The sequence below is a fragment of the Tursiops truncatus genome, chromosome 1 (genome assembly GCF_011762595.2).
Source record: "Tursiops truncatus isolate mTurTru1 chromosome 1, mTurTru1.mat.Y, whole genome shotgun sequence".
Classification (NCBI taxonomy): Eukaryota; Metazoa; Chordata; class Mammalia; order Artiodactyla; family Delphinidae; genus Tursiops; species Tursiops truncatus.
In genome coordinates, this window is record NC_047034.1 from 123,451,994 (window position 1) to 123,474,895 (window position 22,902).

General features: G+C 33.9%; 1 protein-coding gene across 4 annotated transcripts in view; it reads left to right on the forward strand.

Moving 5' to 3' along the window:
• ANKRD13C (ankyrin repeat domain 13C) overlaps positions 1 to 20,226 on the forward strand; it is an 80,638-nt gene extending 60,412 nt beyond the window's left edge. For all 4 annotated transcript variants that reach the window (XM_073788408.1, XM_019919843.3, XM_073788411.1 and 1 more), the window contains 4 exons: positions 5,738 to 5,817; positions 7,275 to 7,373; positions 9,890 to 9,990; positions 18,000 to 20,226. In XM_073788408.1, the coding sequence (XP_073644509.1) occupies positions 5,738 to 5,817; positions 7,275 to 7,373; positions 9,890 to 9,990; positions 18,000 to 18,130 (411 nt within the window). In that variant the 3' untranslated portion in view covers positions 18,131 to 20,226. The remainder of the gene's footprint in view (positions 1 to 5,737; positions 5,818 to 7,274; positions 7,374 to 9,889; positions 9,991 to 17,999) is intronic.
• The last annotated feature ends 2,676 nt before the right edge of the window (positions 20,227 to 22,902 follow it).

The following is a 22,902-nucleotide window of genomic DNA, read 5'->3' on the forward strand; positions in this document are numbered from 1 at the left end:
TCAAAGGAAATAGTTCCTGGGCATTGTGTGAAGTATTTTTTCATATATCATCTCATTTAATTTTTAATTATCACAATGACCTAATGAGATAACTATCATTGCCCAATTGTATAGAAAGGAAAATGAGGTTTAAAGAAATTAATATATCTGAAGTCACAAAGCTATAAGTAGCAAAGATGGGTTTTGATTCTTGGACCCTTACCCCAAGTTCTTCTTGTTCTTGGGCTAAGTATATTGCTTCCCAGATTGCCTTTGTTAAAGTCTCATCTTTGTGTGTAACCAGATTTTCAACACGTCTTAGCAATTCTTACAAAATATTGTGAAGTTGAAGTTGTAAAAGGAATGAGAGAACGTTGCTATTGGTAAAAGTAGTCAAAATCAGTATTGTGGTGTTTTTTTTAATGATGTATAGAGAACACATTAGTAAAAAGCATGTTTTTGGCTTTGGAACATTATTGAAAATTTCAGGAACTTAGAAAATATGTATGACTATTATGATTGTTTTCAAAAGACATGAAAATATTATATATATATACATATATATATATGTACATATATATATATATTTTTGGCCATGTTGTGTGGCTTGTGGGATCTTAGTTCCCCAACCAGGGATTGAACCTGCACCCTTGGCAGTGAAAGCGTGGAATCCTAACTACTGGACCGCCAGGGAATTCCTGAAAATACTATATTTTAAAGCCACATTTTAATAGAATTTCAGTTCTTAAAAATGTATGTCCTTTTCAGAATGCATTTATGTTCTTTATTCTAAATGAATAGCTTTTGAGTTTCTTTTTTTTTTCAGACAAATATTTGTTTTAATTTCTATAAGAAATAGCTTATAGGTAACACTTGGAAGTAATTATTTGCCTTTTAACTAGTTTTGCCATTTCTACTCCTTCTTTTCCCTCTCCTTTCCAGACAGTTCTAATATTTAGTATATATTTTTGACAATATTTTTTATAGTAAAATTTAAGTGCTCAGAAATTCTTAAGTTATGGACACTTGCTCCTCCACTTTTGGTGCTTTTTTCCACTTTGTTCTAACCACTTATTGTTGGAGGGGGGAGTAATGCCCCATTTATACCTTAGACAGTCATTGATAAAAGCATTAATTGTATGCAAGCTATACATACAGAATATTGAGTTAAACTCTATTAGTGATTATGTACTTTTTTAATATATAAAATCAAAATAAGAATATATAGATATAAAATACATGAATGTGTTAAACTTCCAGAAAATTTTGCCATATAAAATATTAGAATTCAGCAAATCTAGCAATAAATCAAAACTATTTCTTATATGCTTCAAGAAAAACAGGCATTAAAAGTTTGCATTTAATTATGTAGGAAAGGTTTGATTTCATTTTAGTTACAGAGCCTACTGACTTAGGGAAATAAACTTAGAAAGCCATCTGGTGTCCTGTGGCAGCATTCATGTCTTCCTGTTTCATTAGATAGTTATGGGAACAGTATAGTGGGAACACTGATGGGTTCAGCTGTGAGTATCAGTATATAACAAAGGATCAATTAGAATAAACATAAACTAAGAAAGACCTTATTAAAATATAATAACTGATATTCATAATGATGAAGTAAAGTGCTCAGTGGAAGGTTAAATTAGATTCATTACAGTCTCTACTAAGATGGGGAATGTGTAATGTATAGTTTAGAAAGAATTCTATTGGCAATAGTACAAACTGCTTAGAGAATTTTATTACCTGGAAAAATATACTTATATGACATGCCGCATTATCTAATCATGCCAGGAAAATGAGTCTTTACTATGATAATATATATATTATATATATATATGATAATATATATGTGATTTAATATATATATAATTTAATATATATTTTATATATATATATAAACACTCAGTTATAGCCAAATGTATATACAGGTATTAAATATATATAGGTATTAAATAGACTGGAAGCAAGAGTAGACAAAAGAGTAGACAATTTTAAGCAGTGCTCTGAAAGAGAAATTGACCACGATCTGCTTAGTTAGATAGAGATTTGGGTGGAGGTGTGATTAACCTTTCTGGGTTGGAGCATCAGTGGTAAATTTTTTCAGTCATTTCTTCTGTTTGTTACAGCTTCTATTAGCTTGTCTGCCTTCTGCAGGATCACAAGACACTGTTTTACCTAATGTTTTGCCACAATATTTATGACAGTCACTACCTATTAAGCCCATTTGTCATTCTGTTAATAGCCATTGCCACATGCCATACTATTGTGTGTAGTGTCACATTTTATATATCGTATTTGGTATTGGTTATGATATAATTTTGGCTGATTATAACAGTAACTTAAACAAGACAGGAGTTTATTTTTCTCTCATGGAAAAATCTGAGTTTATATGGTTTCTTTGTTCTGTGAGTTAATCTCAGACCTAGCCTTTTTTTTTTTTTTTGGTCTTATTTCTCTACCATTTCTAGGATCTGGCCCTCATTCACATGGTATACGATGTTTTATTACCTGTTTAGCATTCCAACCATTAGGAATGATAATTGCTAATAGTAATTAGGAAAGAGAGGACATGCCTGTTCTGTTTGAGTACCCAGTCAGAAGTTGCATACATCACTGCTCAAATCCCATTGGTTAGAACTTAGGTGTAACTAATTTAGCTAGCTGTAAAGATATCTAGAAGTCTTTACTCTAGGAAGTCATGTGTCCAGCCAAAAATTGGTAGGGAGGTTCTTTTACAACAAAGAACAGGAGATAGATTATTGATTGAGTAGACAATTAGTATTCTCTAATGTCTCATTGTTAGATACATACCTGATGCTTCAGTTACCACATAAACTAGTAACTGTCACCCAATATATACCTTCAATTCTGACCTGTCTCTTAATCACCAGATCTATAGTATTTTGCCTACCTCCACTTGGATAAACATAGGTATCTAAGATTTAGTATGTTTAAATCTGATCAGTTTTTTCATTCTTCTTCTTTTCTCTGTCTTGAGTGGTAACACCATTATCTACTACCATTACCCAAACCAGCAATCTGAAATTTGTCCTTGGACTTCTTAGCTTTCTTTAACCTCTGTGTCTAATCGATTACAAAATCCTAAAGATCTCATGAATCTATTTCTCTTCTTCCATTTTGAAATAGCTTATCATTTCTCATTTGGATTACTGAGATAGCTTCCTAACTTACTCACTGCTACCAGAATGACCTCTCTGAAATAGATTGAACTATGTAAAGCCTCAATAACTAAAATGTATAGAATATTTACTATGTGTCAGGCACTATTTTAAGTATTTTATGTTAACAAGCCAGTTTTATCCTTACAACGACCCTCTGAGGTTATGTAGTTGACTAAACTGAGACAAAAGAGGTTAAATAATTTGTCCAAAGTCAGCTAGTAATTGGCAAAGCCAGGATTTGGTCAGTCTGGCTCCAACGTTTGTGTTCTAAAACATTATATTGCTCAAAATATTCGTCCATTGCTTTCTGAGTAAAATACAATCTACTTAGTGCACAAAACGCTTTCAAACTACTTTTTCTCTTCTGTGTCTTGCCCTCTTACCTTGTATCTTGCTATTTTTCCTTCATGTATGCTACACATGAAGGGAAAAATAGCACCACACTTGTAGTTTCCCAGTACAGCATGCTTTTTCTCACCATTGTACTTTTCTCAATGTCCTTCATTTGGTTATTTTGTTCTCTTTCTCTTAGACTTCTCCACCAGGAACCACCATTGCTGGCACATCTTTTTGGCTACCCCTATCTGGGTCAGAGAAACCTCTTCTCAGTGCTTTTATGCCATCCTCTTGATCCCTCTATCATAGCACACCCATCCTGGATTATAATTATCTACTTCCTGTGTGTCTCTTTGTAAACTTCTCAAGGGCAGAACGTCATCTTTCATATTGCCTGATGCTCAAAAACTGTTAGTTTCCCTTCTTCCCCTATTCTTCTGTTGCTACTCAGAGATCATCAATGATTTCTAACCAACAAAATCTGTGGCCTTCTTTTCAGGCTTCTTTCCCTTTAAAGTCTTTGTCATGATATTGAAACAGCCTTTTCACTTCCATGATACTTGTCTTGCATCTTGTCATGATACTTGATACTTGTCTTGTATCTTGTCATGATACTTGATGCTATGTTTTTTTCTTTTCCCTTATTGATTAATATCTGGCTCCCTTCTGTCCTCTCCGCCCTCCCCCCTGGCAAATCTGTGTAGTTTTTAGGACTCAGTCATTAGTCCTCTGTTTTATTACTTTTCATTTAGTTAGTCAGAGAATTCTTAAACCATTATCTCTAAATATGATTTCTCTCCTTTTCTTTTTGTAACTGCCCTCTAGGAACTTCCAAGTATAAAATAGTTACTATTATTTACTGAATCCTTTATACTGTGCTAGGCACTAAGATTTTCCATACACTGTCTCCTTGAATTCTTAACTATGAGTTGGGTGGTCATATTCCCATTTTGAAGGTGAATTAAATGGACAATAATATAAATAACATGCCCCAATTCACACAACTACCAGGTAGTGGAGCTGGGTGGGATTCCAGTTCATTTTTGTGTCTTCAAAATCCTTGATTTTAACAACTCTAATATGCTGCCTATTAACATCTTAAACTCATTATATCCAAAACTATACTTCTCTGAATGGAATCCTCTCCCAGTGTTACTGTTCATTTTGTTATTTATGTGTCTTTCACTTATTGCCCTTTTGCTCTACAGTTTGTGGTTTTTCCTTAGCAATTTTCGATTTCTACTGCCACTCCCTTAGTTCTTTATTGCCAATTCATCCTATTGTGATCCAAGCTCTTAGTTAACAAAGATGAGGTGTAAGTTTTAAATCTGATATGACCTTTACCACTGTTGTTGATCTCCCTTTTGAACTTTCCTCCCTAGTTCAAATCAATCTAGTGTTTTCACTGTTAATTCTCTCTGTCCAAAATATTCTTTTTATTTTCTTTTCATTTAAATTTGAGCCTCAATCCCCTAGTCTCGATTTATTGTCTATAGAAAACTGCTCTCTTTTCTGAACCCCTGTATTACTCAGTTTTTTGTAAGCTCATTTGATCTTTAATCATTTAATACTTTGTATTCCTGATTAGCTATTCATGTTTGTATGTGTTTTTTCTTTCCAACTTTGAATTGTAAACTCTGTGAAGTCAGGATTAGTTTTTATACTTCTCTGTAGTTCCCACGTTCAGCATCTAGCATAATGCCAAGGACATTTTAGATGATTAAAACATCGAATGGGGCTTCCCTGGTGGTGCAGTGGTTAAGAATCCGCCTGACAATGCAGGGGACACAGGCCATGCTCCACAACAAGAGAAGCCACCGTGGTGAGAGCCCGCGCACCGCAATGAAGAGTAGCCCCTGCTCGCTGCAACTAGAGAAAGCCCATGCACAGCAATGAAGACCCAACACAGCCAAAAATAAATAAATTAAAAACAAAACAAAACAAAAACAAAAAAATAGACATTGAATGAATGGATTTTACTACTTTGACACTTTTCTTTTTATTTGAGGTTTAAAAAATGATAATAAATATTATTGGACCTTACATCACCATGGAAGTATCTCAGAATAACCTCTTAAAGCATTATATTGAAGAGATTAAGTAGATTATAGTTTATTGTATGTTTTAATTTTATATTTTAAAAAATATAATTTTCTTTTCTCCCTCCCTCTTTGTCTCTGTCTCTGTATCTCTCTTTCTTTCTCTCTCTCTCCCCCTCTCTGTTTGTTATTTTTTGGCAGCCAATTCGAAGACAGTCCCTTACCCCTCCTCCTCAGAACACTATTACATGGGAAGAATATATATCTTCTGAAAATGGAAAGTAAGTGTTGTTTTGTTTGTTTATATATTCTTTGGTTTTTAGAAAAATTTGTAAAAACATGAATATTTAGGCATAAAATTTTTTTTACAGAGAATCACTAGTATAGTTTCATCTGAAGCAGTTCTTTTTCCTTTTAAAAATGTGGATGAAGGGGCTTCCCTGGTGGCACAGTGGTTGAGAGTCCGCCTGCTGATGCAGGGGACACAGGTTCGTGCCCCGGTCCAGGAAGATCCCACATACCGCAGAGCGGCTGGGCCTGTGAGCCATGGCCGCTGAGCCTGCGCGTCCGGAGCCTGTGCTCCACAACAGGAGAGGCCACAACAGTGAGAGGCCCGCGTACCACAAAAAAAAAATATATATATATATGGATGAAGCATGATGAGGGAGAAGCATCCCCAGTTACATCCTCTTTTTGAATAAGTTGTAGAGCCTTCTTTTTACATCCCTCTTGCCAATTTATATACACCAAAAAACCTATAGGACATTGTTCTAAGGAAATATGAGGACTTGCCCAATACAGTTGCTTATTTGAGTTTTTGCACTGTATGATGAACTTTATATTCTGTTATTATCCAGAGTCTTTTGCAAGGTATGTAAGGCTACTCATTGTTTATCTACTTTTTGCCATTCCAAGCTCATCTCCTGTCATGATCTCTTTGTTTCAGCCTGTGCCAGACTACTTCTTACTATGCTTACCCAAGATGTTTGCTTAATGTTATATTGCTAATACTTAGTAGAGTACCTATTACATAGTTTTTGTATCCAGTAAGTACTTATTGAATAAAAGAATGATGAATGAATGGTTTATTTTGAATGAATAAATAAATAAGAATTTTTTTCTGGCTGCCCATGTCAAAGAAAATACAGTCCTTTGTAGAAAATATTCTTTTGGTGGAGAATAAAATATTACCTACCCTCATGCTTAGTAAGAAGTTGTCTTTTTTTTTTTTATGTTGAAAGGTTTATTGTTATACTTTTTCTAACTTCTCTAAAATGTTTCCATCTTATAATATTCTACAAGTAATGTAAAATTCTGTATTCTTTATATCACTTCTTATTGATCAGTGCTGAGAACCATAGACAGTAAGAGGTTGAATTGAATAAGTGATTTAAAAGATACAAAATATTTTTAAAGGTTGTTTTTTTCTATGGATTTGCTTTGTTATTAAAAATAGTGATTATTAAAATTCAATATGAAATTTTCTGGGTTTTGATCATATTCTTCTGAACTTCTATGCTTTGCTATTTTCTTTTTCTTGTTACCCTTGCCTCATTTATTATACGTTTCATTCCCTTTTAGCATAATTTTATTTCTATCAGAGTAAGAAAAGTTGAAATACTAATGAATGTCATTGGAAGATGACAGATTCTTCTTGGGAAGATGACAGCATGTGGAAAAAATTTCCTAATATTTTCTTTCTTTCTTTCTTTCTTTCTTTTTTCCTTTTTCATTTTAGAGCTCCTCATCTGGGTAGAGAACTGGTGTGCAAAGAGAGTAAGAAAACGTTTAAAGCCACAATAGCCATGAGCCAGGAATTTCCCTTGGGAATTGAGTCGTAAGTTTGTTATTAACTGCACAAGTTTATGAAAGAAGCTATTGAACTCTAAATGCTATAATAATGTTGGCATCTGAGTGGTGCATTTGAGGCCTTTGAAATGTAAAAGCAAACAGCCATTGCTTTGACAGTGTGTCGTGCTCCCTTCTAGAAATTTTCCAGCTCACAAAATATTAACATTTTAATTATTTTAACCAGATAAATTTTTGAATAATTATTTTTTAATTACAAAAGTAATACATGAATACATGCTTATTGTAAAAAGTAACAGTTGGGAAGTTTATAGAATAAAAATGGCAGTTTTCTTTCACCTCAGGTAAATAACTGCTGTATTTTTGTCTAGATTTTTTCTGTGTTTTTTTAGAATTTTTTATAAAAATGGGGGAACAGTCTACAATTTGTTCTGTTAGTTCCTTTTTTTCTTTTAAAAGTGAGTTATCATGGAGTTCTTACAATAAGTACATTATTATCTATCTTTTTCTTCTTTCCTTGATATATTGTAGTATTGATATACTGCCATTTATTTTATCATCCCCCTACTGATAAACATTTTAATTATTTGTAGTTTGTCACCCTTATAAACAGTACTCCTGGAGTACTTGAATATATCCTTCCAAACCTGTATTCATCAGATGCTCATTAAAAAAAATTGATTTGGAGAGATGGATGGAATGTGAGGTGGGTAGCTAGAGCCGATTCTGACAGAATTGTACCTTTAGGCTTCTCACTAAAGTAGGGGATGAATTGAAGTCCTAGGCTTTCCTTTGTAGATCCTTCCACTTTCAGTCTGGGCTATTACATTAAAAAAAAAAATTCTCACGGAAGAGAGCAGGACCCTTCTTTTCTATAAATTCTGTGCACATCTCATACTCCTCAATAGCCAGGCTTTGGAAGAGTAGATAGAATTTGGTATACAGTCCTCAAGTTATTGATCAAAGAGGGAAATAAATAGTTCTCAGAAGATGCGGGAAGGGAATTAGCCATACATACAAATCTGCATAATTTATCATATCTTGGACCCAAATGACTCCAAGATGCACCAGATATATACTCTAATGAAGAAGAATAATGTGGCAAATTATAAGATGCTCTCAATTTTAGGAGTTATCCCAATTTCAGAGATGTTAATATGTGAAAAAAAAATGGGTATTTTAGAATTTATAAAATGTGGAATTATAGCCATTCCCCCTGCAAAAAGTAAAATAAGGAATATAGATAGTATGTAAAAGCCAGAAAAAGAACTCATTCTAGAATAAAATATAAGTCAAAGAAAATTTCTTGTAAGTACTATAGGAAAACATAAAAAGAACATGAAATTGGTAAACTAGATCACTCTAAGATGAGATGATAAGACAACAGAATGAAATGAAAAGGAGATTGTAAAGCTAAGGAAATAAATTAAGCACTGAATAGCACTATTGCAAAACAAATACAGTAGAAACAACAATGAACAGGATAGATGTGACCAAAAATTAAATTTTTATAGCTTATAGTGAATCCAGTGAAAGAAGAGGTTAAAGAAGTTTGAGAAGTAATATTTATGGAGGAGAGTGGTTCAATATAAGGATCATTGCTGTTCCATTTAAATAGAAAGCCTCCAAAATGTAAACAAAATAGTATTCAAAATATGATAGAAGAAAATTTCTCTGTATGGAAGAACTAATTCTGTAACCTAACATTAGGCTCCAAGAAAAATTGATAGAGAAGGATTAGTAACAATTATTATATTGGTTAAACTATTGTATTTCAATTGTTAATAGAGAGTTCTAAAGGCATTCAGGTGAAAGGGTAAAAAACAGCCTGGCCTTACGTTTTTTTTACATCTTGATATTGCTGAGGCAAAGAAAGTGTGATCTGATAGTATATCTAGGTAAGATGTCATTTACATATCAAGGCAATTGAAAAGGACACAGAAGAATTCAATAAATATACCAGCCATGGGCCTTTTTTGAAAGAAAAATACTACTACTTGAAAATGAAATTCATCCAACCAAAGGATAAAAGAAGTTAAGAGACCTCATGAAATTGTAGTTAAGAGGGAAGGATTATAAACTGAAGTTTTATGCCAGTTGGATTTCTCTTTAGTATGTAAAAAAGAAACACTCAGTTATCAAATCTATAAGAAATCAAGGAATAATAAGTACGTAAGAGCCCTTCACACACACAAAATTGACAGTGAAATTCAGGCGTCCAAACAGTGAGGCTAATTAAAGAACTTGGGAATTTGTAGACTTCAGGAAGAAGACTAGTGTAAGCCTTGAATCTGCTGAAATATAGATCTGAAATCAACAACTGTGGGAATTATGGCTGCCCAATAAAATGTGAAAGTTATAAACTTTGACACAGTGAAAAGAATAATAAAACAAAAAAACAGGAGGTGGAAGGAGGTGTCATTTTCTCATCTTTAATATCTGGAAGTCAGTAATACTGTGTAAGTTTGAAGCATGTAGTTATAAAACAACATAAAGACACAATGAAATCAATTTGAAAAATGTTTTTCTCCTTCCATTTTTCAGATTATTGAATGTTTTGGAAGTAATAGCTCCCTTCAAGCACTTTAATAAGCTTAGAGAATTTGTTCAGATGAAGCTTCCTCCAGGCTTTCCTGTAAAACTAGGTAAGAGAAAAATTTTCATGTAAGTTCAGTGTCTGTTAGAAATATGGAGCTGTTTACTAACATTTAAGAAGAAGAAATATGCTTTGAAGGAAAATGGATTTCCTAGTTTAAATTTTTATATGGTTTTTCTGTAATTACATGCATTGATATTCATGTTTTGTCAAATATATAAAGTTCCTGATGAAAACTCTAATTCTACTTAAGTCAAATGTAAGGGATATGCAAATATTTCATTCAAGAGGGTGTGGGTGAACTTATGATGCACTGTGATAATGTTTTAATATGAAATATAGGGAGACTGGATTTTAGCCCAAATTTTCAGCAGACTTTGAGTTTCTGAATAGTGGGAATGTTTCTGTTGTCAACAGTCATTATTCAGGGATACAGTAATACTCCTTACATTTTATTTTTCAGTCTTAAATGTGTAAACTTAATTTTATTTTAAACAATGATCTTTCAAAACAGTAAACTTTCATTTTCGTATATATTTATCTTCTTAACTGTATTAGAAAACTGGGAGCAAGACACTATTTACAGGTTCTTTAGGAGTTGAGGTTTAGATTTAGAATTGATTTAATCTCCAGGAGGGCCTTCAATACCATCCACTGATCCAGCCTCCAAATATTTAATCAGTGCCTGCTGTGTACTGGACCCTTTTCTATGGGGGGGATGAGAGACAGCAAAAAGCCCCTGCCCTTTTGGTGTTTACATTATGTATGGGGTAGGGGGATATTATATAATAATATAATTTTTATATAATTCCTCTGATATATTTTATCTTGTTTTACTCAATATTACTGAAACCACATCTCAGAATAATTAGGCCAAAATGCTTTAATCCCAGAAGTAATGCTTTTATTGCTAAAATTAAACTCGACCTTCTCAACTTTCCAAATTTGGGAATACATTTTGTGAATTAAAATTGATTTTAAAACATATTCTAACTATGTCATTCTAGATTCCCTTTGTGATGTAAAAGCACTGGGAACCCAGTGTCTACTTGAGTAAACCAGTGATAAGATTCTAGGCAGAAACTGTTAGAAAACTAAAGCTGAGAGTTTGAGCTGTGGATCATTACATGAGTATTTCTGCAGAAGCTTCAAATCCCACTGTAATTGTCTGTAGCCAGAAAATAGTTCAAGCATTGGACTCTCTTCTATATACTGTATTTAAGGGGCACAGTGACAAACTAGAATAGAGGGTAGGGATTAAATATATGAAACTATTACTGTATTCACATTTTTTAAAGTCCCAAGCACAAATCAAACCTCACAATACAAGTTTTTTTTATGAAAAAGAAATACTTTATATAGAAAGGAAAAAAATCTACAATACTTTTTTGCAGGCATTTCTCTGATATAGAGCCATATTAACAAGGGATTTATAATTTTTTGCTTGTATACTTATTGGAATTTGCTTACCTCTGTCTCTCTTGTCTCTTTGTCCTTCTTTCAAAATGACCATATAAAACTCCAGTCCTACGTCAGTTTAATCTTCAGTCATTTCTGTTTCTATATTTAGGCTAGAAGGTACAATTGAGGGGAAAAATTTGGGTATTGTTAACACAATTACATGTTTTCAAAAGCAGCCAGAGCTTTAAATGCTGATTTTGAATGATCTTTTCTCTGATTTGCTGCTTCCCTCATTCTGCTTTCAAAGGTTAAATTTGAACCTCCTTCAACAGTCCCCATCCCCACCCCCCACTACTTCCTCCCACAGTCTAAGCAGATGAATTTTGTTTTCTTAGTTACAAAAAAAGGCCATCAGAAATGAGACCTCCCTCATTACTCCCAACTTCTCACACAGACTTTTCTGCCCCAAGCCCTATCTTTTCCTCCATCTTTTCTATCTCAGTAGAAGTGGTGTCCCTTTTCTTAGCTTGATTATTCTCTTCATTTGTACTGTGGATCTGTTCTCCTCCCTGCTTTTTTAAAAAGCTTGCTCTATCAGTTTCCCCATATTTCTCCTTTATCTTCCAACTCCTGTACAGCCTTTTTCTTCTTAGCCGTTAGGCTTTGTTCAGGTCTTTCTCCTTTTAAAGTTAAACCAATTAAAGGTCTTTCTCCTTTTAAAATTCAGCCGATCTAGGGAGTTCCTTGGTGGCCTAGTGGTTAGGATTGTGGGCTTTCACTGCCGTGGCCCGGGTTCAGTCCCTGGTTGGGGAACTGAGATCCTTCAAGCTGCAGGGTATGGCCCAAAAAAAGAAAAGTCAGGCACAGGGAGGTGAGGGGAAGATGGCCAAACTTCAGAAATAAAATTCAACCAATCTAATGAAACAATCCCTTTAGCTCCACCCTACCCAGCACTTGCCTTTAATCTTTGCTTTTCATAGCCAAGTTGCTTGAAAGTCTACTTTTATCTCTCCATTCTTTCTTTCTATTTATAGTTATATTATAAATGGGGGAAGGTGAAAGGAGATAAAGAGAGGTAAAATTTTTCTACTTCACTTGAATTGCTAAAGTGATGACACCAGGGGCCTATGATAAATTAGTTATATATAATGTATACCTAGAGCAACCACTAAAGAAGGTGTACAAAGAGATATACTCAAAAACACTATAGATAAATAAAAATAAAATTCTAAAAAGTAGTCATGTTGGGACTTCCCCGGGTGGTCCGGTGGTTAACACTCTGCACTTCCACTGCAGGGGGCACAGGTTTGATCCCTGGTTAGGGACGTTCCACATGCTGTGTGGTGCAGCTAAATAAATAAATAAATAAATAAATAAATAAATAAATAAATAGTAGTCATGTAACCTACAGGAAGGCAAGAAAAAGAAAAATATATGAAAAAAGACAACAAGCAAAAAAACAAAAAATGAAACAGCAGACTTAAGTCTTAAGTATATAAATAATTCCATTAAGTATAAATAGTCTAAATAAAACATTTAAAAGATATAGATTGGAAAAACAGATTAAAGAAACATGACTCTACTACATGCTATCTTCAAGAAACCCTTCAAATATGATATTGGCAAGTTGAAAGTGAAAGGATGGAAAAAGATATATCATGCAAACATTAATCAAATGATAACAGGACTAGCTATATTAATATTAGATAAAGTAGATTTCAGAGCAAAGAAAACTACCGGGGTACGGGGGGGGCATTATATAATGATAAAGGAGTCGATCCATGAAGAAGAATAGCAATCTTAAATGTGTATACCAAACAACAGAGCTGCAGGATAAGTGAAGCAAAATCTGAAAGAAATGAAAGGAAAAATAGATTTTCAATTATAGTGAGAGTCTTCAGCACCCTTCTCTCAACAGATGATACAACAACTTGAACGAAAATCAGCAAGGATATTATAGAACATCTCTACAACACCATAAACCAAAGCACCTAATTGGCATTTATAGAACAGTTTACCCAACATCAGCAGAATACACATATTTTTCAAGTACTCATGGAACATATACCAAGATAGGCCATATCCTGGGCTATAAAACAAACCTTAATAATTGAAAAACAATCACAGTAGAATCCAACTAGAAATTAATAATAGAAAGATAACGAGACTCTCCAGTTTGTGATATTTTGTTATGCACTCTTCTAAATAATTTATAGGTCAATGGTGAAATCTCAAGGGAAAATAATATATTGAGCTGGATGAAAGTAAAATTACAAATATCAAAATTTGTATAATATAGCTAAAGTCATGCTGAGAGGGAAATTCATAGCACTAAATGCATACATTACGAAAAGAGAAGTCTTAAATCAATAATCTAAGCTCCTACTTCAAGAAGTTAGAAGAACATATAAACCCAAAGCAAGCAGAAGGAAGGAAATAATAAAGAGTAGAAATAAATGAAAGAGAAAACAGAATAAATAGAGAAAGTCAGTGATGCAAAGAGCTGGTCCTTTGAAAAGAGTGATAAAATCAACACATCTGTAGCAAGACAGATAAAAAACAGAGAATGAAACAGGATAGCATGACAGATCCTGCAGAAATCAAAAGGGGATAGTAAGTGTAATAATGAATGAAAGGGAAAAAAAAGGCATTCAGAGTAGAAAAAGGAAGAAATAAAATCTTCTCTATTTGCAAATGACACGATTCTATGAGTTGAATCCCAAAGGTTCTAGAAACAAACTAGAGTTAATGCATTCTGCAAGATGGCAGGATAAAAGTTAAACATACAAGAATCAGTAATATTTCTGTATATTAGCATTGAACACACTGACACCAAAACTAAATATTTTTTATGATTGCAAAAAAAAGGAAATAGATGTAAATTTAACAAAACATTTACAGTACTTGTATGCAGAAAATTATACAACACTGATGAAAGAAATAAAAGAAGATCTAAACAAAAGTAGAGACATACGATGCGCATGGATTGGAAGATTCAACATAGGAAAGATGTTAATTCTTCCCAAAGAGATACATGGGTTTAACACAATTCTTATCACAATCCCAGCCATATTTTTTTTGTAGATTGAGAAAAGATTATTTTAAAATTTACATGGGATGGCAAAGAAACTAGAATATCTATATTTTCGAGGGCTGCATAACAGAATACCACAAACTGTGAGTGGCTTAAACAATAGAAATTTATTGTCTCAGTTCTGGAGATTAGAAATCTGAGATCAGGGTGTCAGCTGGGTTAGCTCCTTCTGCAGGCTATGAGAGGAAATCTGTTTCATGGCCCTCCTCTAACTTCTGGTGATGTTTTTTGGCTTGTAGAAGCATCACTCCACAATCTTTGCCTTCATCTTCACATGGTGTCCTTTTCCTGTACGTGTGTCTTCGAATTTCCCCTTTTTGTAAGGACACTAGCCATTGGGTTAGGGACCACTCTAATGATTCTTAATTTGATTACTTCTGCAAAGACCCTGTCTCAAAAAACAGTCACATTCTTAGGTTCTGGGGGTTAGGACTGGAATAGATCTTTTTGGAGGGGAAAGAATTTGACTCAGAACAAGAGCCAAAACAACTTTGAAAAAGAATGAGTGTGAGTAATCAGTCTACTCCATTTCAATATTTACTGTATAGCTATAGTAATCAAGACTGTATGGTATTGGTTGAGATATAAACATATAAGTCAACATAAGAAAAGAGAATTCAAACATAGATCCTTATAAATACGCTCAACTTATTTTTGATAAAGGTACAAAAGTAGTTCAGTGGAGGAAAGATAGCCTTTTCAACAAATGATGCTGGAGCAATTAGACATGCAAAGGTAAAAAAATGAAACTCCACCTTAATCCTACAGCTTATACAAGAATTAACTGAAAATGAATCATAGACTTAAATTTAAAAGTAAAATAAAACAATAAAACTTAGGAAATAAATGTAGAAGAAATTCTTAGGGATCTAGGTTTAAGCAAAGAGTTCTTAGACTTCACACCACAGCATGACCCATAAGAGAAAAAAAATCAATGAATTGGACTTCTTCAAAAGTAAAAAAGCTCTGCTCTGTGAAAGACCCAGTTAAGAGTAAAAAAACCACAAGAATGCTTAAAACTCATCAGTAACAAAATAAACAAGCCAGTTAGAAAAGAGCAAAAGACACAAAAAGACATTTCACATAAGAGGATATATAAATGGAAAATAGGCACAAAAACAGTGTTGAGAATCATTAGCCATTAGGGAAGTGCAAATTAAAACCACAGTGAGATATCATTATATACACCTAACAGAATGGCTAAAATAAAACATGGTGACAACTCCAAATGTTTGTGCAGATGTGGAAAAACTGGATTGCTCATACATTGCTGGTGGTTATGTAACATGGTACAGCCACCCTGGAAAACGTTTTAGCCATTTCTTAAAAAACAAACAAACAACTAACCACCCAACTTCCATGGGATCAGTCAGTTGCACTCCTAGGCATTTATCCCAGAAAAATAAAGATATGTTCACACAAAAACCTGTATACAAAAATAAGTTTGTAATAGCCTCAAGCTAGAAATAACCCAGCTGCTCGGTGCAGATTCTCTTCATCTCTTCCACTCTGTGTTTGTTATTGATGTTCATACCGTTAAGTCTGCTGGACACTTTTCTGTTATCTGACTTAACCTCTCAAGATTTCATTCTTTTTGTGGAGTCCTTGTCCCAGTGAAAGCTGGTAGTTTCTCTTCAGATTTCCTCCCACTTTTTGGATAGAGTTCTCTCTTGATCTTCTTCCTGCCTCTCTGACTGCTCCTTCTGGAGCACATCCCTCCTATTACTTTTGTCACCCTACATTATATTCTCATTACATCTGCCTAAACTTAAGCCAGAACATGTTACTGCTATGCTCACAACCATCCACTGGCTTTCCATCTCATCCAGAGTAGAAGCCGCAGACTTTTTCTTGACCTAAACCCCGCTTGATCTGGCTGCCTATATCTTCTCAAACCTCATCTTCTGCTAATCTTTCCCGTACTCATTTGGCTGTAGCCACACTGATCTCCTAGCTGTTCCCAGAATAAACCATACACTTTCATTTTAGGGCTTTTTTACTTATTCCCTCTACTTGGAATTTCCTTCCTCTAGGCAACTGTGTAGTTATCTCAGGTGTTTGCTGAAAGGCCACTTTATTGAGGTTTTCCTTTGAACCCTAATCAAGAACTCTTACCCTCAACACTGAAACTCCCTATCCCCCTACTTGCTTTATTTTTGCCTACATACTTAGTCACAATTATTTTTTACCTGTTTGTGGTTTGTATCTCCCAACCAGAATGTAATCTCCATAAATGCATGATTTGTTTTCTACTGTTTCCTGGTGTATATCCAATGCCTAGAACAGGGGTCATCAAGGTCATCAAACTTCTTCTGAAAGATAGTAAATATTTTAGACTTTACAGGCCATATGGTTTCTGTCACAACTATTCAACTCTTGTTGGAGAATGAAAACAGCCATAGAGAATAAGTAAACCACATATTCCAATAAAACTTTACTCTGGACAGTGAAGTTTGAATTTCATGTAATTTTATCTGCGTGAAACATTATTCTTTGTGTTTTTTAAAAAACTACTAAATTATGTAAAATGTTTTCTTAGCCCACAGGCCTTACAAAAAAAGGCCAGGCAACAGGCCTTACTTAGTTCGCTGACCTCTGAATTAGAACAGCATCTTTACTTAATAAGCACAAATGAATGATCTTTTCCACCAGAAATAACTGGAAACTCTGTAATCCTTATGTTGATTTCTTTAAGTTTTTTTTTTTTTTTTTTAAATGAGAATATTACTTTCTGCAATAGAATACTAGGCTTGTAACAGTCAGCCTTAGTTTATGGCATGCCTTTATCCTAGGCATTCAACTTAGCTTTCACAGAATCATTTCAGAGTTTTAAGTAACCTTTAGAGTTTATTTTGTAGATGAAATCCTTGAGCCTCATAAATTAAATGATTTGTAGGAATCAGAATCTAGGTTTTATAATTTGTGTTCTTTCCAGTAAATCGTATTAGGAATAAAACTGCAGAGTGATTAAAGTATTTGGCCATTTTTGATGTCACATTTCACTCATAATTTCAGCTAGAAATGTATTTTATTTAGAAGAATATTAGGCTGTGGTGGTATGATATTACTCCAATTCTGATGAGATTATTTTTATACCATATATTAAAGTGATGGATTGTTTTTTAGTGTTTTAAAACTTTAAAAAAGGATGAATGTATTTCATTTGTATTAAATGAAAAAAAAATCAGCTCAGATTCAGAGTATATACACTACAATCTGAAGAAAAGATATCAGAATGCAAAAAGTACAAATGTAGCCATCCCTTTGCCCCAAGAAAAAATAGTCTAGTGGAATCTGCCATCATAGTGCTAAGACTGGGAAGCAGTGGGACCTTGAGTTTTTGATGTAATTCTTGATGCTTTGGTGTCTGTCTCTCCTCACAAGTAGCCAAACTCTTCCTGCAAACACCCATACTCAATATTAGATGTATATTAGGATTTGTCTGGTCCTTGAATAACACTTTTTTACATTTTAAGGAGTATAGATATCTCTAATAGTATTTCATAGTCTATAAATAGGTTACCCTTTCATTTTACAGTGTTATCATTGATTGTCCTCTCTAGATATACCCGTGTTTCCTACGATCACAGCCACTGTGACTTTTCAGGAGTTTCGATATGATGAATTTGATGGCTCCATTTTTACCATACCTGAAGACTACAAGGAAGACCCAAGCCGTTTTCCTGATCTTTAACTGACACAGAAAATGATGCCATTCAACCAAGGAAAGCTAGAGAATGCAGAGACCCCAGAAGTGAATTCAAATAGAAGGGACAAATGTTTTCATTGAAGAAAAGGGAATTATGTTGGATCGACACATCAGTGATATATAATGAAATGGGCCTCTAATAAGAATTCCAGCAAGTTTCCTGATGTGCCATTTTCAGTCTTTTTAAAAATATACATATTATAAGTATAATAGTTTGACAGCTTAATGACCCCAAGTCCTTCTTATGTAAAACAGCTATGAGTGCTGTGATTTGTTTTTAAAAATTTTTACACTTCTTGTTGAAATATATATGCATATAAATATATCTATATCTATATCTAAAACACTCCTGGACCATTAACATAAATTAAATGTCTTAAGAGATATGAAGCCCTTTTAAACTTGTCATCTTATATTCAAGGTGACCTTTATAAATATTCCTTCAAGCTTTGTTTTCATAAAATGTAAAGTATGTAACATTATGTATAGTTCAGTAATTTGAATGTTTGTTCAATATAATGAACTAGAAGGAATGCAGTTTTCTGTAGCTGAATGAACCAAATGGTAACCATTAAACAATTGCATTTATATGTTGCAATACACTTCAGAAGGAGCATTCTCTCTGCAGGGAATAAGGTACCTCCTTTAGCACCTTAGTGCAATTCATTGTGGTGCTATTTGTTTTTACCTGAATTCTTTCTTCAATGGAAAATGTTTGTTAATAATCTTCCTTTCATAGAAACTTTTTTTTTTTCTAAACTTGAGTTTAAAAGTCCTTTTTGTGTTCATGATGAGCATGCTTAAAGATATTCTTCTTCCAAATCTGAGCACTTTAAAAAAATTCCAAATTTTTAAACTTGCTTCCTAATAAGTGCACATCATTCTGATTATTTTGTTTTTAGTGGAATATGGATGCATTTGTGTCAGTTTTAAAAACAATCCACATATTTTGGGCATCCCTACATATTTAATGCTTTCAAAATAAGGTAAAAACATTTTATATGCTAATAGAATATATTTGTTACAAGTTAAATTCCAGAAACATACACAAGATTGACAATTCCTACTGTTTATTTTTTTAAGTAAGTCACAAGAAAATATTTATTGATTTTAATTATCTCCAAAGTGTTAAAATCATGCATTATTCATTTTTGCACATAAAAATTTTTCATACTTATTCCAAGATGGTTTGAAGGTCCAACAATGACAATAAATTAGGGAGAATAATGTATAACAGTCATAAAATGTTATGTTGTATTAAAGAGCTTAGCTAAGGAAATGTTTTTTAAATGTATCTTGAAAAATGTGTCAGAATGCATCTGTCAAGTTTTTTAGAGTGACCAGTAACTTTTTTCAGGATTTTAAATAATTTGAATGAGTTTAGAGACCTTTATTGAAGAGATGGCTTAAAAATCCGAAGCATCAACCATAAGAAAAATTTTGTAATAAACATCTTTAAAGCTGCATCTTCCATGCTGGTACATACTACATTGCATATGTTGACATTTTATTAAATACATTTTATAATGGAGAAAAATAATCATAGTTAAAAATTCAAAGACCAGTTTCTACCTTACGTGGGTCTGTTGAATTTTGTGGAAAGGGTGGGTAAACCCAGACTAGTTTTGTTAAATAGAAGTTGATCCCTATTATTTTGGGAATGTTTGTTGGACTTAGAGATTCTATTATCCTGTCACTGATTATATGAGGTTTGAGATACTGAAAGGCAATGATCACTGTTGCTTTTAGGCTCCCTTGCTTTGTGGGAATATGGTATACTTTCAAGAATATACTGCAGACTTTTTTTGTAATTCATTGGGGAAAAAACATGGTAAATTGCAGCTTGGGATTTATCAATTTCCTAAAAGCTGTGACTGTTTTGCTGGGATACACTGGAGGTAGGAAGACTACTGAAAACTTTTGCACTTGAAGTTTGTTTTTAACTTTTTCTTTCATAAAGAATAGGACAGATTATCCATTCCAAAATGTCTTTTATCTGATCACAAAGGACAAGCAAATGTCAGTATCTCTTATGATGGTAAAAATAGGAGTTATTTAATGCAAATAAACTTTTCACAGTATTAGACTTTTCAAAATGTGCCTTTTAATCCAGCTAATGAATGAAGCTATATGCCGTGTTTCAAGTAAGTAGATAAAAACGCTATATATTTTGATACTCTTACGTGGTAATCTAGATTTTGTAATGTAGGTTCATAAAATTCTCTTTGCCTTCCATTTGTGACTGAAAAAATTGTTTAAAATTGGGGGGCTATAAAATGGTTACCTTAAATGGCCGTTTAGAAATGTTCAGTATATCCTGCCACCAGTATGGTTTCAAAAGAATATAGGATTCTTTAAGAAAATTCCCTAGAGACAGTTTGCCTGTCTAGACATTCATGTACAGAAAATTATCAAGCTTCATAAAAAGGGAGGCATAAAGCTGATGCTCTGATTATTGTGAGTATAGCTACATACAATTGTCTAGACACAAACACATTTCAGAGAAGCTGATAGCCAACAGAAGCTGAAAAAACTATTCAGTTTTTCTCCTGTTTAGAACTGGTATTGAGCCCCACTCACACTAATAAAAATGTGTTTTCATAGTGTTATTCATGCACAGCTTATCATTCACATCTTGGGGAAGGGTGGTGAATAATGAGTGCGTAAGTGAAATTTCTCCCTAGTTTTCACTAAGCCTAAAGCAGACAAAGAGCTTGTTTCGAGGCCACAAAAGGACTAAAGAAAATACTGAGTTGCTTTTGCTCTTAACTTTTATTTGTCACAATATGGTTGAGAAAAAGTTGTAGAAAACGGGGTGAGTTCAAAGTCCTACTTGTAGTATGCTAGCCTCTGAAACTGAGCAAATTACTTAGTATGGACACACTATGCCTGTGCTTAACTCCAGCAAAAGGTATCTTAACTGTGTTTTCCAAAATTGACAAAATGAATCCTTACCAAAGTTGCTATACTTGGGAACTTTCAAAGACAACTGACAGTGAAACCTAGATAAATGGACAGGAGGTATTAAATCACTTGTAAAGACATTAAACTCAGTAAAAGCCCATCCTTTGTATATTATGAATGAGCAAAAACTGCTTTTGTAAAGCATTTTATATCAGAAATCTGGGCCAATAGTATCTTAGAATGCCATCTAAAAATGTCATAGAATGCCATCTAAAAATGTCATCTCAGTAGCGTGCACACACACACACACATATTTTTTTGTGGTACACGGGCCTCTCACTGTTGTGGCCTCTCCTGTTGTGGAGCACAGGCTCCGGACGCGCAGGCTCAGCGGCCATGGCTCACAGGCCCAGCCGCTCTGCGGTATGTGGGATCTTCCTGGACCGGGGCACGAACCCGTGTCCCCTGCATCGGCAGGCAGACTCCCAACTACTGCGCCACCAGGGAAGCCCAATAGCACACTTTTCAGATCATGTGATTATCTTTGTAGTACTACCTAGTGATGAACTTTAAAAAAACTGTTACAGCTCATTTTAGGAATAGTACTTCTGGCCATAATGGCACATATGGTACATGGAATTAGAATTTTCCTTTTGCCACAGCACCTAAAAAAACTGAAGGAAATTTCCTGTGTTTTAAAGAAAGGTATTTGGCAATCATTCCTGAATTTGCTCATGTTTTGCAGGTGAAAATAATTAGCCTAAAGCAGAAACTGTGTAGTATAAAAACACAAAAATAAGACGCACCTGTACCTCCCATAGAATTCTTGGTCACTGAAGAAGGCTGACAGTGACTGGCGGGGATGTTTAAGTAATGAACATGGGTAGCGTAGGAATTCTGAAGAAGTGAAGCAGAAATTATGTAGTTCATACACGTTGTGGCTTATCTGCTTGGTCCTGCAGTTTCAGCCCATTCTTGTGGGTTCCAGCTTATGGTTCCAACTTATTCTTACCCCTCTCAACTATCCGTCTTTTCTTGACTGCCTGTGGGCTTTAGTCTTCAGCATCAGATGCACAGCATAGACAACTTTGAGACTATTAAACCAACTCCCACAATTAAGGTCAAATCTCTGTCAACAAATCTTTTTGGGTCATTTGGCTCCCTGGATTGAATGCTGACTGATTGATAAGAACAAAATTACATGATGCTAACCTACAGGATGCTTGTCTTCCTTAACTTGATATTTAACACCTACTATAACCTTTAAGTATATTCTTAAGAATATTCCCACTAGCAAAGGATTAGCATGGTTCACACGTTATTTTGCTGAAGAATGTCTTTATGAATTTTACATATACTTTGATATTATAAAGTGAAAATGGGAAAATAAAACTAAGTAAAACAGACTCAAAATCAACAACTCCAGAATTAGTCTCATTTAAAAACTACCTCTGCTAATAAACACTTAGTAACATATTCTGATGCTCTTTGAAAGTATCAGTAGAGTTTCCATATTTAAACACAACTACATGTATTTGATTAGAGAAAATATTTTAGATAGGAGTGAAATGCACTAGCTAGATTTGAGACAAAAGGAACAGAAATCACAATTCCAGTTTAAAAGATGTCTGTCGATCTTCAAACAGCACAGACCACTTAATCTGGTGCCCAAGTGAAGAAAGTGGTATTGTTTTGCCAGAGGAAAAGTAGGCTTGTACAGGCTATATGACACTAAGAGCAGAACATCAGTTTTAAGATGCAACTCCAAGGTGAATGTAAAATTAGTTTTCACTGTTCTAGTAGAAGCCCAGTTTGTCTTTCTTCCCTAAATAACTAATATTCTTCTACCTTCC